This window comes from Cherax quadricarinatus, chromosome 83 (assembly GCF_038502225.1).
Source record: "Cherax quadricarinatus isolate ZL_2023a chromosome 83, ASM3850222v1, whole genome shotgun sequence".
NCBI classification, from domain to species: Eukaryota; Metazoa; Arthropoda; class Malacostraca; order Decapoda; family Parastacidae; genus Cherax; species Cherax quadricarinatus.
In genome coordinates this window covers 61,206-76,216 of record NC_091374.1, presented here as the reverse complement: position 1 = coordinate 76,216, position 15,011 = coordinate 61,206, and the positions used below count along the sequence as shown (strand labels likewise).

Below are 15,011 nucleotides of genomic sequence, written 5' to 3'. Positions count from 1 at the left end.
AGTGAAGGACGTGTCGATCTTTTCTGAGAAGAACGAGAAGGTGGAGAAGTATCATCAGCAGGTAACTGTCATTGGTGTTTAGGCATGGGACCAGAGTTTGTCCGACGTGGAACGGGCCGGCGATTCGAAAATTGCCGCACCGTAGAGGGAGAGGCCGGAAGCATAGTCAGAGGAAAGCGAAGGTCAGATACATCGAAGCAGTCAGTCGAGGCCTCAGTACCTGAAGCGGGTGAGGAAACAGCACCGGCAAGAGGTACAGAGGCATGAGGAGTGTCCGAAGAGTGGTCCAAAGACGAGGCGGGGTCAGAACGGGGTGCGGTATCAAGAAGGGGCCCGGGGGTAGCAGGTTCATGGACTAGGGCTGCCATGGTTAGGTTACTTCTTTCTTTTTGTTAAGAAAAAAAAGAAAGAAGAAAAGAAAATAAAAATAAAAAAAAGAATAAAAAAAGGGGGGACCAGGGAGGGATAGTTCCTAGGAGGAATGAAAGGGCCAGAAATCTCCCTCCGCACCCAAGAGGACCTCAGCACCGCAAGTAGCGCAGATGCAGCATGGAACCCGTGCCATACCCTACCCATCATGCCAGTAAATCGGCAATCCGGGATAGCAACCTCACATCTGCCGAGCTACCTCGGTGGACAAAAGAGAGGGTGGCCGGAAATCCACCACAAAGCATACCTCCTTCGGCCACCACCCCTGGAATCCGAAAGGTGGCTTCCAGAGATACACCCATCGCCCGAGAGATACCCAAAGCTACCCTCCGGGATACCGGAGAGGTATCGGGACATCTCCAGGCAATCCAGATTCCACGGCAAACTATGCCACCGCCAAAAACCTCAACGGAATGGGATGGACCCCGGTACCCTTTCCCCCACCTAGGAACTAGCGTGCCTGTGGGGGAATAAAAAAAAAAATAAAAAACCAAAGGCCAAAAAGGAAGGGCAAAAGGGAGGGGTGGGGAGGAGGAGGAAAGGAAAAAGGGGAGGATGGGATAGGGAACGGGGGATTGGGGGGTAATTAGGTTCGGTCTGAGGAAGGAGACTGACAGGTCTAATTCCTCAGACCAAGAGCCTCTTCACCACGCCAAGGAGCCCCCCTTGAAGAGGAGCACTTATTATTATAGTGTAAGCATGTTATCGGGCATTTTAGACACTTTCGATATTGAAAAAAAAAAAAAACTTTTCCACTCGCCAACAACTATCACTTATCAGCAGGGTTCAGGAACATAACAGCTATGAAAACAGGGACCTCCTGTAATAATAATGTTGTTAAACTAAGCACTAACCTGGGCCAAGGAAAGTAAAGATGTACGTGTGTTGTGCATAGTGAATAATTATTATTATTATAATTAAAAAGAAGCGCTAAGCCACAAGGGCTATACAGGAATAGTGAATAAAAGTCGAGGTTTGTAACATTTATGCTGAAAAGATGTCCACCCAGAGATGTCGAGCTTAAATTCAGTGGCGGCTTGTGCGGGGTTCCTGCTGAACTGCAGCACCCTCTATTTTCACTAGATATTATCGATAACATTCAATATAATGATTCTTTTTTTCTTTAAATCTTTCTTTATACTTGTACATTATATAATCAAAGAATTAAAGAAAATAGAGGGTGACACTACTGTCAGTTACAGTATACAATATTGTATACCAGGTGAGCAGCATTTACCGTTGTTGCCATATGTGGCTCATTTTCTGCCAACTTTATGCCTCTATATCTCGGCATGTACTGATCGCAAAAAAATTTTTTAGGCTTAAAACACTCGGCAAAATAATCCTATCATTATTATTATTATTATAATAAAAAAGAAGCACTAAGCCACAAGGGCTATGCAGCAAAATAATCCTAACATTTTGTTAAGAAAAAATGAATTGTTTATTTTTTGAATATTTTTTGACAGAATGACAGTTTCAGAAATGGGCTTGGGATGGTCAAAGAGTTAAATACACCTTTGCTATTACATAAGATTACTGTTTTGCACCCCTTTACATTCCACTAAAATATTCATCTCTCTGGATTTCTAATATAACTTTAAACCCTTTAACCGGTTACTGTGTACTCTACACTCATTCTTTTCCTGTTCGCATGTGTGAGTTTTATACCTTACACCTGAGAACTTTCCCCACACCATGTTCAGGTCACAGCAACTTGCCATACAGATTTTCACATGAATTGGCTCCAATGCCAACACCTTCTCCCCAGCTTCCAGAGTACTACGGTCCACATTACGGTGCCACATCATCATCCTGGTCTGGCTGATGGGCACGTTCACTGGTACCATCCACTTCATACGAGCCAGTGTCTGAAACTGAGAAAAAGCTCCTAGAAGAGAGCATCATCATCCCCCCCAAGCCAACAGCTCAGAGATTCTAGAGTGCTTCCCCACTCAGCAAATACAAAAAGAGGGATCCTCTCATTGTGGCATTGTCTTCAGGGTTTGATGGAATTTCTCTATTTTCCCCTAAGATTGAGGGTGATAGGCAGTTGAAAAGTTAAGCTCTACTTTTAATCCCTTTAAAACATTTCTAAACATTATTATTATAATCAAGGGGGAAGCACTAAACCCGTAGGAGACATTTTTAAACAACTCTGAGGTAAAATTAGGCCCTGGGTCTGTTTGCATCTCTTGAGGAAAACCAACATGAAAAAAAGAACTTCATCAAAGCTCTTAAGACTACATGAACTGTTATCTTATGTAGAGGGACTGCTTCCAGGTACTTGGTAGTGGAGCAAATATGTAATTGTGAGTAAATAATCATTTCCCAGTCTGGTCCTTGGAACTGGACCAACTACATCCACTGCCAGCTTGCTGAAGGGTTCACTTGGTGCTGAAATAAGCTGAAGTGGAACAGGTTTAACCCTTTGACTGTTTCAGTCGTATATATACGTCTTACGCACATTGTTTCTGACGTATTTATACGCGTAAGTTCTAGCGGCTTCAAATCAAGCAGGAGAAAGCTGGTAGGCCCACATGTAAGAGAATGGGTCTGTGTGGTCAGTGTGTGCCACATAAAAAAAATCTTGCAGCACGCAGTGCGTAATGAGAAAAAAAACTGACCATTTTTTTGGATTAAAACACCGACTTTGAGGTGTATTTTCGTATAGTATTTATCATTGTATTCTCGTTTTCATGGTCTCCTGTGATAAAATGGAAACCATATTACAGAAATAGAGATGATTTTAATTACTTTCATGATGAAAGTGACCTTGAAATTGAGTTCAAATTAGCGGAAATGTTCAATTTTTACCAATGTTCAGGAGTAAGCAAATCACACCACACGTCCAATACATTTTAACTGGGGAGTCTAATATTCTTTCACTAGTGCACTGATATTATTTATACCATTTTTACAATAATGCAGTAGTCTGCATAACAGTATTATTATTATTATAATCAAGGGGGAAGCGCTAAACCCGGAGGATTATACAGCGCCTGGGGGGGGGGGATGTGGAAGGCATTCAGGCTTAATTCGGGGAACTGGAGCACAGATCCAATTCCCTAAATCAAGAGCCCCTCACCAACATCAAGGAACCTTCCTTGAGGGGGTGCATAACAGTAAATTTTGTAATTTTTTGTATGAATAAAAAATCAAAACAGAAAGCAATAGTAATATAAGAGGGGCCTAGAGACATGAGTAATGAACAGAGGATATGTTATTTTAGTGCCAAGAATGTCTACATTGTTTACTCTGGACCCTATTTTGAAATTGGCATCTTTTTTAATTTGCATGAAATTGGCCAAATTGCCAATTTCTGACTACTTTATTGGGTAGTTCAAATCGGTAAATGGGTGGTTTCTTGTACTCAGCTGATAGAAAAACTGGAGTTCTAAAGAAATAGCTATGAGTTTGGTCAACTGGAACAGTGGAATTGGCCAAAAACAGGGCTCAAAGTCGGCGAAACCGCCGATGCGTATATGTTGCCGAGACCGCTAGCTTTGTGGGAGTGTCATTCCGTGAGTTTCGACCAAATTTCGTACTTTTGGTGTCATTACCATCGGGAAAATATTCTCTATCATTTCATAAGAGAAAATAATTTTTTTCCAAAAATTTATCGACATAGAATGACAGTTTTAGAAAGGGGCCTGCGACAGTCAAAAGGTTAATACTTTTACTAGGTTTCCCTATAATTTGACAGACATGATAGGTCTTAATATACTCTCCGTCAGTCTCTCACAGCAGAGGCCAGAAGAAATGCCTGGACATCACCATCTGGTGACAAAACCCTTGTTCTCCTTCCATTGGTACTGCAAACAGAAGCGACTTCTTTGTAAGAGTTTCCTCCCTGAAATGAAAACATTTAATTGAAAAATCTCTTCCTCAGCCACAGCTGAGGCTCTGATCAGCTAAAGAGTGACATCATTTCCCTGTGCAGAAATTAATTGCACCCTAGTAGGTGCAGCCTCTCTCAATCTACTTAACTGATCCATGCTCCAATCATGCTCAGCTCTGGCTGGAACATCCTTTTCTTCAGTTGACTGCAGTTCAGCATCAGAGAACAGAGTTTCAAGACTTAACCCCTCACCGTCCTCATGAGAAATATCACGAAGACTATTGGCAGCATGATCATGAGCCATACTCATGGAACCATCAGGGAAAAGGTCTGGCAGGGTTTCCCTAGCCTTCTCCTCCCAAACTTTGGGACTTGGTTCCCCCCAAACTAGTTGTTCCTCACTCTGCATCATTGTGGTGGTGAGGTACCATCGGATGGTTGGTGTTCAGTGTGCGTTATTGTGGTGGTGAGGTACCATCGGATGGTTGGTGTTCAGTGTGCATCATTGTGGTGGTGAGGTACCATCGGAAGGTTGGTGTTCAGTGTGCATCATTGTGGTGGTGAGGTACCATCGGAAGGTTGGTGTTCAGTGTGCATCATTGTGGTGGTGAGGTACCATTGGAAGGTTGGTGTTCAGTGTGCATCATTGTGGTGGTGAGGTACCATCGGATGGTTGGTGTTCAGTGTGCATTATTGTGGTGGTGAGGTACCATCTGAGGGATACCTCTTCAAAAAGCAGTCTGTGGGTTTATATTCATATAAAAGAAAGCAATTTGAGTGTGGCAAATCCAATGAGCCTATCCTGAATTAAATTCTATACTAGTGAAGGAGACCTCTAGGCTTAAAACTGAATGTAACATGGGTTAGAATTTACAGGCAAGATTATTAGAGCACAAACAAGAGGTGTAGTACAGGAGGTTCATGTAGTTTCCAAATTTAAGGTAAGATTTTTAGAGCTTAATCAAGATGTCAGCTACAGAGTTAACACTGAAATAGATTAAAAAATGAGATAATATGGACTCAAATTTGTAGTATGACTTCTGTGTAAACACAACTGATTAACTGAATTCTTTTCTTGATTACCATTTGAAGAAACTTTGCAGGCAGGGAATACTCAAGTTATAAGTAAAAATCACTTAAGTTTGCATAGTTGATTTCCTTCCCTTCTCAGTGTTATCAAAACATTTTGGAACTTTTTTCTCACATCATCTCTATTCTGGATATTCAACATGGCACCTAAAGGAATATTAGTGATGCTAGAGGTATCAAGCAGAATATAATAATCAGCTCCAAGGGTATTCAAGATGGAAACTTTAAATATGCAATTTTTTTTCATTCAACGTACCAGCCGTATCCCACCAAGGTGGGGTGGCCCAAAAGGAAAAACCAAAGTTTCTCCTTTCAAATTTAGTAATATATACAGGAGAAGGGGTTACTAGCCCGTTGCTCCCGACATTTCAGTCGCCACTTACGACATGCATGGCTTACGGAGGAAGAATTCTGTTCCACTTTCCCATGGAGATAAGAGGAAATAAACAAGAACAAGAACTAGAAAAAAAATAGCAGAAAACCCAGAGGGGTGTGTATATATATATGCTTGTACATGTATGTATAGTGTGACCTAAGTAAGTAGAAGTAGCAAGACGTACCTGAAATCATGCATTTTTATGAGACAGAAAAAAGGACACCAGCAATCCTACCATCATGTAAAACAATTACAGGCTTCTGTTTTACACTCACTTGGCAGGATGGTAGTACCTCCCTGGGTGGTTGCTGTCTACCAACCTACTACCTAGGTTTAAATATGCATATGTGATGCATAATGCTTGTATGTTTTGTCTGAGATAATTAACCATACATACAATTAGAGAGAAAACAAGGAAAGTGTCCCTACTTAATGTTCAGAAAGTAAGACACAAAACCCTCATGTACAATACTGCAGAACATTGCTTAAGGAGAGTGTTTACAACGGTATGTTTGTGTGACTATTTGAAAACATTAGGAAGGACAATCAACATCATAACACAAGGTGTGGAGTCATGAGTACAGCAGCTGATCACACTGCCATGCAAAATTTCCTTGCATATTCTAAGGAAATTATTTCTGAGAACGGTTACAGTCTAAACTGAGTGTTTAATGGTGACAAGATAGGACAACCTTGAAGGTGCATGCCATCAAGAACCTACATTAACAAGCAAGTAAAAAGTGCAGCTTGTTGCAAAGGAAGTAAACATTACTTTGCTTCTCTGAACAAATGCAACAGTACAGTCACAAGACAATGGTAATTTACAGTGCTGTAAAACATCAAGACAAACCCTGTTTGTTGATTAAAGCATTATTTTATTCCTGCAGTCAAGATATACCTGGCCAGAAAGATAATCTTGTATTCAAGGTTCTCACTCACTCTTGATAATGGAGAAGTGAGAAAGACATTTCAGCACAAATGCATGTGCCTGGTTATGTAAAAACTCATCAGAGTAATGGATAGTGGTTTCGAGACTGCCGTGCCAAAGAAATTGCATAAATTTCACATTGCAGATGTTCTTGTGTAAATGAAGGGTAGGGTTAATTATGAACTTCAGTGGTGAATAATTTATCTCTTTTTCCTCTAAGTAAGGAAGGAGCTAGTTAGGGTGAGGAAATTGTGGATCTGGCAAGAACCAAGATATGAGGGGTTTGAAGATGCAAATGAAATGCTGCAAGAGGTTGACAAAGAAGGAACAACCTAAGGAACCAAATTCATAGGAAAGAAGCCAATAAAAAAAATAGTATGATTAAAAAGAACTTGAAGTTAAACAACTTAACACTGTAGGAGCTACTTGGGGAAATCCTGGATATTGGTAAAATGCTTGAATTGTCACTTAAAAAAGATCTTGAGATATGTGGAAGCAGTGATCTGAAAATGATTTTGGAGTAAACACTGATGCCCTATCGAGATAATAGGAAATAAGCAAGAAGAACTAGTAAGAAAATAGAAGAAACCCAGAGGGGTGTGCATATACAGGTCTCCCTCAACATTCGCGTTTTCAACTTTCGCGGGCTTCACACTTTCGCAAATTCCCAACCGCCAAATTCCCAGCCTCCAAATTCCCAGCCGCCAAATCATATTTAAGTTTCCCGCCAACTGTGAGTCCCTACTACCCTCCCTCCAACCCCACAACTGGCAGCCAGCCCTCCCACCAGTGTGGCGAGTGTTTTATTTGTTCATTATTTGGTAGGTTGGTAGACAGCAACCACCCAGGGAAGTACTACCGTCCTGCCAGATGACTGTGAAACAGAAACCTGTAACTGTTTTGCATGATGGTAGGATTGCTGGTTTCTTTTTCTGTCTCATAAACACGCTAGATAACAGGGATATCTTGCTACTCCTACTTACACTTTGGTCACACTTCACAGACACACACATGCATATATATATACATACATCTAGGTTTTTCTCCTTTTTCTAAATAGCTCTTGTTCCTCTTTATTTCTTCTATTGTCCATGGGGAAGTGGAAAAGAATCTTTCCTCCGTAAGCCATGCGTGTCGTATGAGGCGACTAAAATGCCGGGAGCAATGGGCTAGTAACCCCTTCTCCTGTAGACATTTACTAAAAAAGAGAAGAAGAAAAACTTTATAAAACTGGGATGCTTAAATGTGCGTGGATGTAGTGCAGATGACAAGAAACAGATGATTGCTGATGTTATGAATGAAAAGAAGTTGGATGTCCTGGCCCTAAGCGAAACAAAGCTGAAGGGGGTAGGGGAGTTTCGGTGGGGGGAAATAAATGGGATTAAATCTGGAGTATCTGAGAGAGTTAGAGCAAAGGAAGGGGTAGCAGTAATGTTGAATGATCAACTAGTTATGGAAGGAGAAAAGAGAATATGAATGTGTAAATTCAAGAATTATGTGGATTAAAGTAAAGGTTGGATGCGAGAAGTGGGTCATTATAAGCGTGTATGCACCTGGAGAAGAGAGGAATGCAGAGGAGAGAGAGAGATTTTGGGAGATGTTAAGTGAATGTATAGGAGCCTTTGAACCAAGTGAGAGAGTAATTGTGGTAAGGGACCTGAATGCTAAAGTAGGAGAAACTTTTAGAGTGGGTGTGGTAGGTAAGTTTGGGGTGCCAGGTGTAAATGATAATGGGAGCCCTTTGATTGAACTTTGTATAGAAAGGGGTTTAGTTATAGGTAATACATATTTTAAGAAAAAGAGGATAAATAAGTATACAAAATATGATGTAGGGCGAAATGACAGTAGTTTGTTGGATTATGTATTGGTAGATAAAAGACTGTTGAGTAGACTTCAGGATGTACATGTTTATAGAGGGGCCACAGATATATCAGATCACTTTCTAGTTGTAGCTACACTGAGAGTAAAAGGTAGATGGGATACAAGGAGAATAGAAGCATCAGGGAAGAGAGAGGTGAAGGTTTATAAACTAAAAGAGGAGGCAGTTAGGGTAAGATATAAACAACTATTGGAGGATAGATGGGCTAATGAGAGCATAGACAATGGGGTCGAAGAGGTATGGGGTAGGTTTAAAAATGTAGTGTTAGAGTGTTCAGCAGAAGCTTGTGGTTACAGGAAAGTGGGTGCGGGAGGGAAGAGGAGCGATTGGTGGAATGATGATGTAAAGAGAGTAGTAAGGGAGAAAAAGTTAGCATATGAGAAGTTTTTACAAAGTAGAAGTGATACAAGGAGGGAAGAGTATATGGAGAAAAAGAGAGAGGTTAAGAGAGTGGTGAAGCAATGTAAAAAGAGAGCAAATGAGAGAGTGGGTGAGATGTTATCAACAAATTTTGTTGAAAATAAGAAAAAGTTTTGGAGTGAGATTAACAAGTTAAGAAAGCCTAGAGAACAAATGGATTTGTCAGTTAAAAATAGGAGAGGAGAGTTATTAAATGGAGAGTTAGAGGTATTGGGAAGATAGAGGGAATATTTTGAGGAATTGTTAAATGTTGATGAAGATAGGGAAGCTGTGAATGTGTAAATTCAAGAATTATGTGGATTAAAGTAAAGGTTGGAACAACATCTTGTAGGAGTGAGGAAGAGCCAGTTGTGAGTGTGGGGGAAGTTCGTGAGGCAGTAGGTAAAATGAAAGGGGGTAAGGCAGCCGGGATTGATGGGATAAAGATAGAAATGTTAAAAGCAGGTGGGGATATAGTTTTGGAGTGGTTGGTGCAATTATTTAATAAATGTATGGAAGAGGGTAAGGTACCTAGGGATTGGCAGAGAGCATGTATAGTTCCTTTGTATAAAGGCAAAGGGGATAAAAGAGAGTGCAAAAATTATAGGGGGATAAGTCTGTTGAGTATACCTGGCAAAGTGTATGGTAGAGTTATTATTGAAAGAATTAAGAGTAAGACAGAGAATAGGATAGCAGATGAACAAGGAGGCTTTAGGAAAGGTAGGGGGTGTGTGGACCAGGTGTTTACAGCGAAACATATAAATGAACAGTATTTAGATAAGGCTAAAGAGGTCTTTGTGGCATTTATGGATTTGGAAAAGGCGTATGACAGGGTGGATAGGGGGGCAATGTGGCAGATGTTGCAGGTGTATGGTGTAGGAGGTAGGTTGCTGAAAGCAGTGAAGAGTTTTTACGAGGATAGTGAGGCTCAAGTTAGAGTATGTAGGAAAGAGGGAAATTATTTCCCAGTAAAAGTAGGCCTTAGACAAGGATGTGTGATGTCACCGTGGTTGTTTAATATATTTATGGATGGGGTTGTAAGAGAAGTAAATGCGAGGGTCTTGGCAAGAGGCGTGGAGTTAAAAGATAAAGAATCACACATAAAGTGGGAGTTGTCACAGTTGCTCTTTGCTGATGACACTGTGCTCTTGGGAGATTGTGAAGAGAAGTTGCAGAGATTGGTGGATGAATTTGGTAGGGTGTGCAGAAGAAGAAAGTTGAAAGTGAATACAGGAAAGAGTAAGGTTATGAGGATAACAAAAAGATTAGGTGATGAAAGATTGGATATCAGATTATGGGGAGAGAGTATGGAGGAGGTGAATGTATTCAGATATTTGGGAGTGGACGTGTCAGCGGATGGGTCTATGAAAGATGAGGTGAATCATAGAATTGATGAGGGGAAAAGGGTGAGTGGTGCACTTAGGAGTCTGTGGAGACAAAGAACTTTGTCCTTGGAGGCAAAGAGGGGAATGTATGAGAGTATAGTTTTACCAATGCTCTTATATGGGTGTGAAGCATGGGTGATGAATGTTGCAGCGAGGAGAAGGCTGGAGGCAGTGAAGATGTCATGTCTGAGAGCAATGTGTGGTGTGAATATAATGCAGAGAATTCGTAGTTTGGAAGTTAGGAGGAGGTGCGGGATTACCAAAACTGTTGTCCAGAGGGCTGAGGAAGCGTTGTTGAGGTGGTTCGGACATGTGGAGAGAATGGAGCGAAACAGAATGACTTCAAGAGTGTATCAGTTTGTAGTGGACGGAAGGCGGGGTAGGGGTCGGCCTAGGAAAGGTTGGAGGGAGGGGGTAAAGGAGGTTTTGTGTGCGAGGGGCTTGGACTTCCAGCAGGCATGCGTGAGCGTGTTTGATAGGAGTGAATGGAGACAAATGGTTTTTAATACTTGACGTGCTGTTGGAGTGTGAGCAAAGTAACATTTATGAAGGGGTTCAGGGAAACCGGCAGGCCGGACTTGAGTCCTGGAGATGGGAAGTACAGTGCCTGCACTCTGAAGGAGGGGTGTTAATGTTTCAGTTTAAAAACTGTAGTGTAAAGCACCCTTCTGGCAAGACGGTGATGGAGTGAATGATGGTGAAAGTTTTTCTTTTTCGGGCCACCCTGCCTTGGTGGGAATTGGCCAGTGTGATAATAAAAAAAATATTTTATATTATTATTATCACACTGGCCGATTCCCACCAAGGCAGGGTGGCCCGAAAAAGAAAAACTTTCACCATCATTCACTCCATCACTGTCTTGCCAGAAGGGTGCTTTACACTACAGTTTTTAAACTGCAACATTAACACCCCTCCTTCAGAGTGCAGGCACTGTACTTCCCATCTCCAGGACTCAAGTCCGGCCTGCCGGTTTCCCTGAACCCCTTCATAAATGTTACTTTGCTCACACTCCAACAGCACGTCAAGTATTAAAAAACATTTGTCTCCATTCACTCCTATCAAACACGCTCACGCATGCCTGCTGGAAGTCCAAGCCCCTCGCACACAAAACCTCCTTTACCCCCTCCCTCCAACCTTTCCTAGGCCGACCCCTACCCCGCCTTCCTTCCACTACAGACTGATACACTCTTGAAGTCATTCTGTTTCGCTCCATTCTCTCTACTTGTCCGAACCACCTCAACAACCCTTCCTCAGCCCTCTGGACAACAGTTTTGGTAATCCCGCACCTCCTCCTAACTTCCAAAGTAAGAATTCTCTGCATTATATTCACACCACACATTGCCCTCAGACATGACATCTCCACTGCCTCCAGCCTTCTCCTCGCTGCAACATTCATCACCCATGCTTTACACGCATATAAGAGCGTTGGTAAAACTATACTCTCATACATTCCCCTCTTTGCCTCCAAGGACAAAGTTCTTTGTCTCCACAGACTCCTAAGTGCATCACTCACTCTTTTCCCCTCATCAATTCTATGATTCACCTCATCTTTCATAGACCCATCCGCTGACACGTCCACTCCCAAATATCTGAATACATTTACCTCCTCCATACTCTCTCCCTCCAACCTGATATTCAATCTTTCATCACCTAATCTTTTTGTTATCCTCATAACCTTACTCTTTCCTATTTGCTATTAAACTACAGTATAAATAATGTAAACCCATTCATGACTGCATATTGGAATGGCTATTCAGACAGGTATTGGATGGTGACATCATGTGTTTACTCTTGAGCACAGCAAAGAATCAAACATTTCTGCTACTAATAATAACAATAATAATAATAATAATAATAATAATAATAATAATAATAATAATAATAATAATAATAAATATGATAGATTTGAAGAAGGAAATTGTACAAAAATACGAGGGAGTGGTTGAGGCATCGTCAGTCAGTGTGGCTTTCTTTAAGCTGAAGTGAGCATTAGTCGCCGTGCTCTTCCAAACATTTCACAATAATTCACTGTGTTTGGTGCTTGTAGATTGAGTGTGACTGGAGTGGTAGAGGCAGTGGTAGAGGCAGTGCTAGAGGCAGTGGGTGAGGCAGTGGGTGATGCAGTGGGTGAGGCAGTGGGTGAGGCAGTGGGTGAGGCAGTGGGTGAGGCAGTGGTTGAGGCAGCGGTTGAGGCAGTGGTATTTAATAACATATATGTTATTAATAATAATAATAATAATACATGTTATTAATAATATGTACTATTATTATTTATAATATATATGTTATTAAATACCATTGCCTCAACTGCTGCCTAAACTGCTGCCTCTACCATTGCCTCAACCACTGCCTCACCCACTGTCTCACCCACTGCCTCACCCACTGCCTCTACCACTGCCTCTACTACTCCAGTTGCACTCAATCTACAAGCACCAAACACAATGAATTATTGTGAAATGTTTGGAAGAGCACGGAGACTAATGCTCACTCCAGCATAAACAAAGCCACACTGACGATGCCTCAACCACTCCCTCGTATTTTTGTGCAATTTCCTTCTTCATTTCTATCGTATTTATTATTATTATTATTATTATTATTATTATTATTATTATTACTATTGTTATTATTAGCAGTAGCAGAAATGTTTGATTCTTTGCTGTGCTCAAGAGTAAACACATGACGTCACCGTCCGATACCTGTCCGAATAGCCATTCCAATATGCAGTCAGGTTTACATTATTTATACTGTAGTTTAATAGCAAATAATGAACAAACAAAACACTAACCACACTGGTGGGAGGGCTGGCTGCCAGTTGCACGGGTCGGAGGGAGGGTAGTAGGGACTCGCAGTGATTGAGGAAGTGGTGGAGGCATTGGTGTAGGCAGTGGTGGAGGCAGTGGTATTTAACTAACATACTTGTTATTAAACCATAACATGTATGTATTTAGTACAATTTACGATGTTTTCATGTATTTTATCATTGTTCATGGTTCAACAAGTTAAGGAAGCAGTATTGTATTATATTTCCCTACAATATATTGGGGCACCAAACATTTGCGATTTTTCAACATTCGCGAGGCTCTTGATCCCCTAACCCTCGCGAATGTTGAGGGAGACCTGTACAGTGGAACCTCGTTTTTTGGCCGATTCGTATTTAGGCCATATTTTTGGCGGAAATTTAGCTCCATTTTTTGGCCATTGCCTCGTATACTGGCCATATTAGATGCATTAGCTCACCTCTCCCGCTGGGACGCTGGGCTTTGGTGAGTCAGTCTTCCTTTGTCTGTTGGCAAGTGAGCATATACTCTGCACATTGTGAAATAAGTCACCATGGGGCCCAAGACAGTTCCTTTGGTAAAAAAAGTCAGAAACACAATGGAATTTAAGAAGGAAGTAATAGAAAAATATGACAGTGGTGTACGGGTGCTGGAACTTGCCAGGATGTATGCCACAAACAAATCAACAATCACTTCTATCCTGGCAAAGAAAGAACAAATCAAGGAAGAGATCACAAACAAACCAAGATGTGGAGAAGTTTTTGTGGATCAGAGAAAAACAGTTAGCAGGAGATAGTGTTTCAGAGATTATCATTTGTGAAAAGGCAAGGCAGTTGCATGTGGATCTCGTAACGAAAATGCCTGGTACTAGTGATGATGATAGTGAACTTAAGACCAGCAGAGGCTGGTTTGAGAAATTTAAGAAGCATTGTGGCATACACAGTGTTGTAAGGCATGAGGAGGCTGCAAATTCTGACAAACATGCTTTTGAAAAATTTGTGCAGGAATTCAAGGGGAATGTAGATGCTCAAGAATGCCAACCCCAACAAGTGTTCACTTGTGATGAAACAAGCCTCTTTTGGACGAAAATGCCAAAGAGGACCTATATCACAGAGGAAAAGGCACTGCCAGGACACAAGCCTATGAAAGACAGACCAACTCTTTTGTTCTGTGCTAATGCTAGTGGGGATTTCAAAGTAAACCCTTTACTTGTGTATCACTCTGAAAATCCCAGAGTGTTCAAGAAAAACAATGTCATCAAGAGTAAATTGTGTGTGATGTGAAAAGCTAATCATAATGCATGGGTCACGAGGTGACTTTCATTAACTGGGTCCATGAAGTGTTTGGCCCGAGTGTGAAAAAAAAACTCCTGGAAAATAAACTGCCATTCAATTGCTTATTGGTAATGGACAATGCTCCTGTTCATTCTCCAAACTTGGTAGACCTATTGTCTATGGATTTCCGTTTTATATCAGTGATATTCTTGCCTCCTAACACCACTCCTCTCATCCAGCCCATGGACCAGCAGGTCATTTTTAACTTCAAAAAACTCTACACAAAAGCAGTGTTTCAAAAGTGCTTTGAAGTGACCTTGGACACTGAATTGACCCTAAGAGAGTTCTGGAGAAATCACTTCAATATCCTCTATTGTGTAAGGCTTGGCAGGGAGTGACTTCCAAGACTTTGAACTCTTCTTGGAGACAATTATGGCCAGACTGTGTCCTCGAGAAGGATTTTGAAGAGTTTAAGGCTGACCCTGACCCTGCTGTGGAATCTATTGTGGCATTGGGAAAGTCCATGGGGTTGGAAGTGACTGGCGAGGATGTGGAAGAGTTGATGGAGGACCACAGGGAAGAGCTGCAACTCCTTCAACTGGAACAGCAACAGACCACAGCTGAGGAACTTGCT

General features: G+C 41.5%; 1 protein-coding gene across 9 annotated transcripts in view; it reads right to left on the bottom strand.

The window, feature by feature from the left end:
• Positions 1-1,312: 1,312 nt before the first annotated feature.
• The window catches only part of LOC128691458 (FH1/FH2 domain-containing protein 1-like), a 57,756-nt gene continuing 44,057 nt past the window's right edge, over positions 1,313-15,011 (bottom strand). For 3 of the 9 annotated variants that reach the window (XR_011394310.1, XM_070102654.1, XM_070102653.1), the window contains 2 exons: positions 4,175-4,282; positions 1,313-2,306 (listed from right to left, as the gene is read on the bottom strand). Coding sequence is in view for 3 of the 9 variants with exons in the window: in XM_070102654.1 (XP_069958755.1) it covers positions 2,019-2,306; positions 4,175-4,282 (396 nt within the window). In the remaining 6 variants the exon portion in view is untranslated. The other 6 variants (XR_011394309.1, XR_011394306.1, XR_011394307.1 and 3 more) reach the window with 4 other exon arrangements.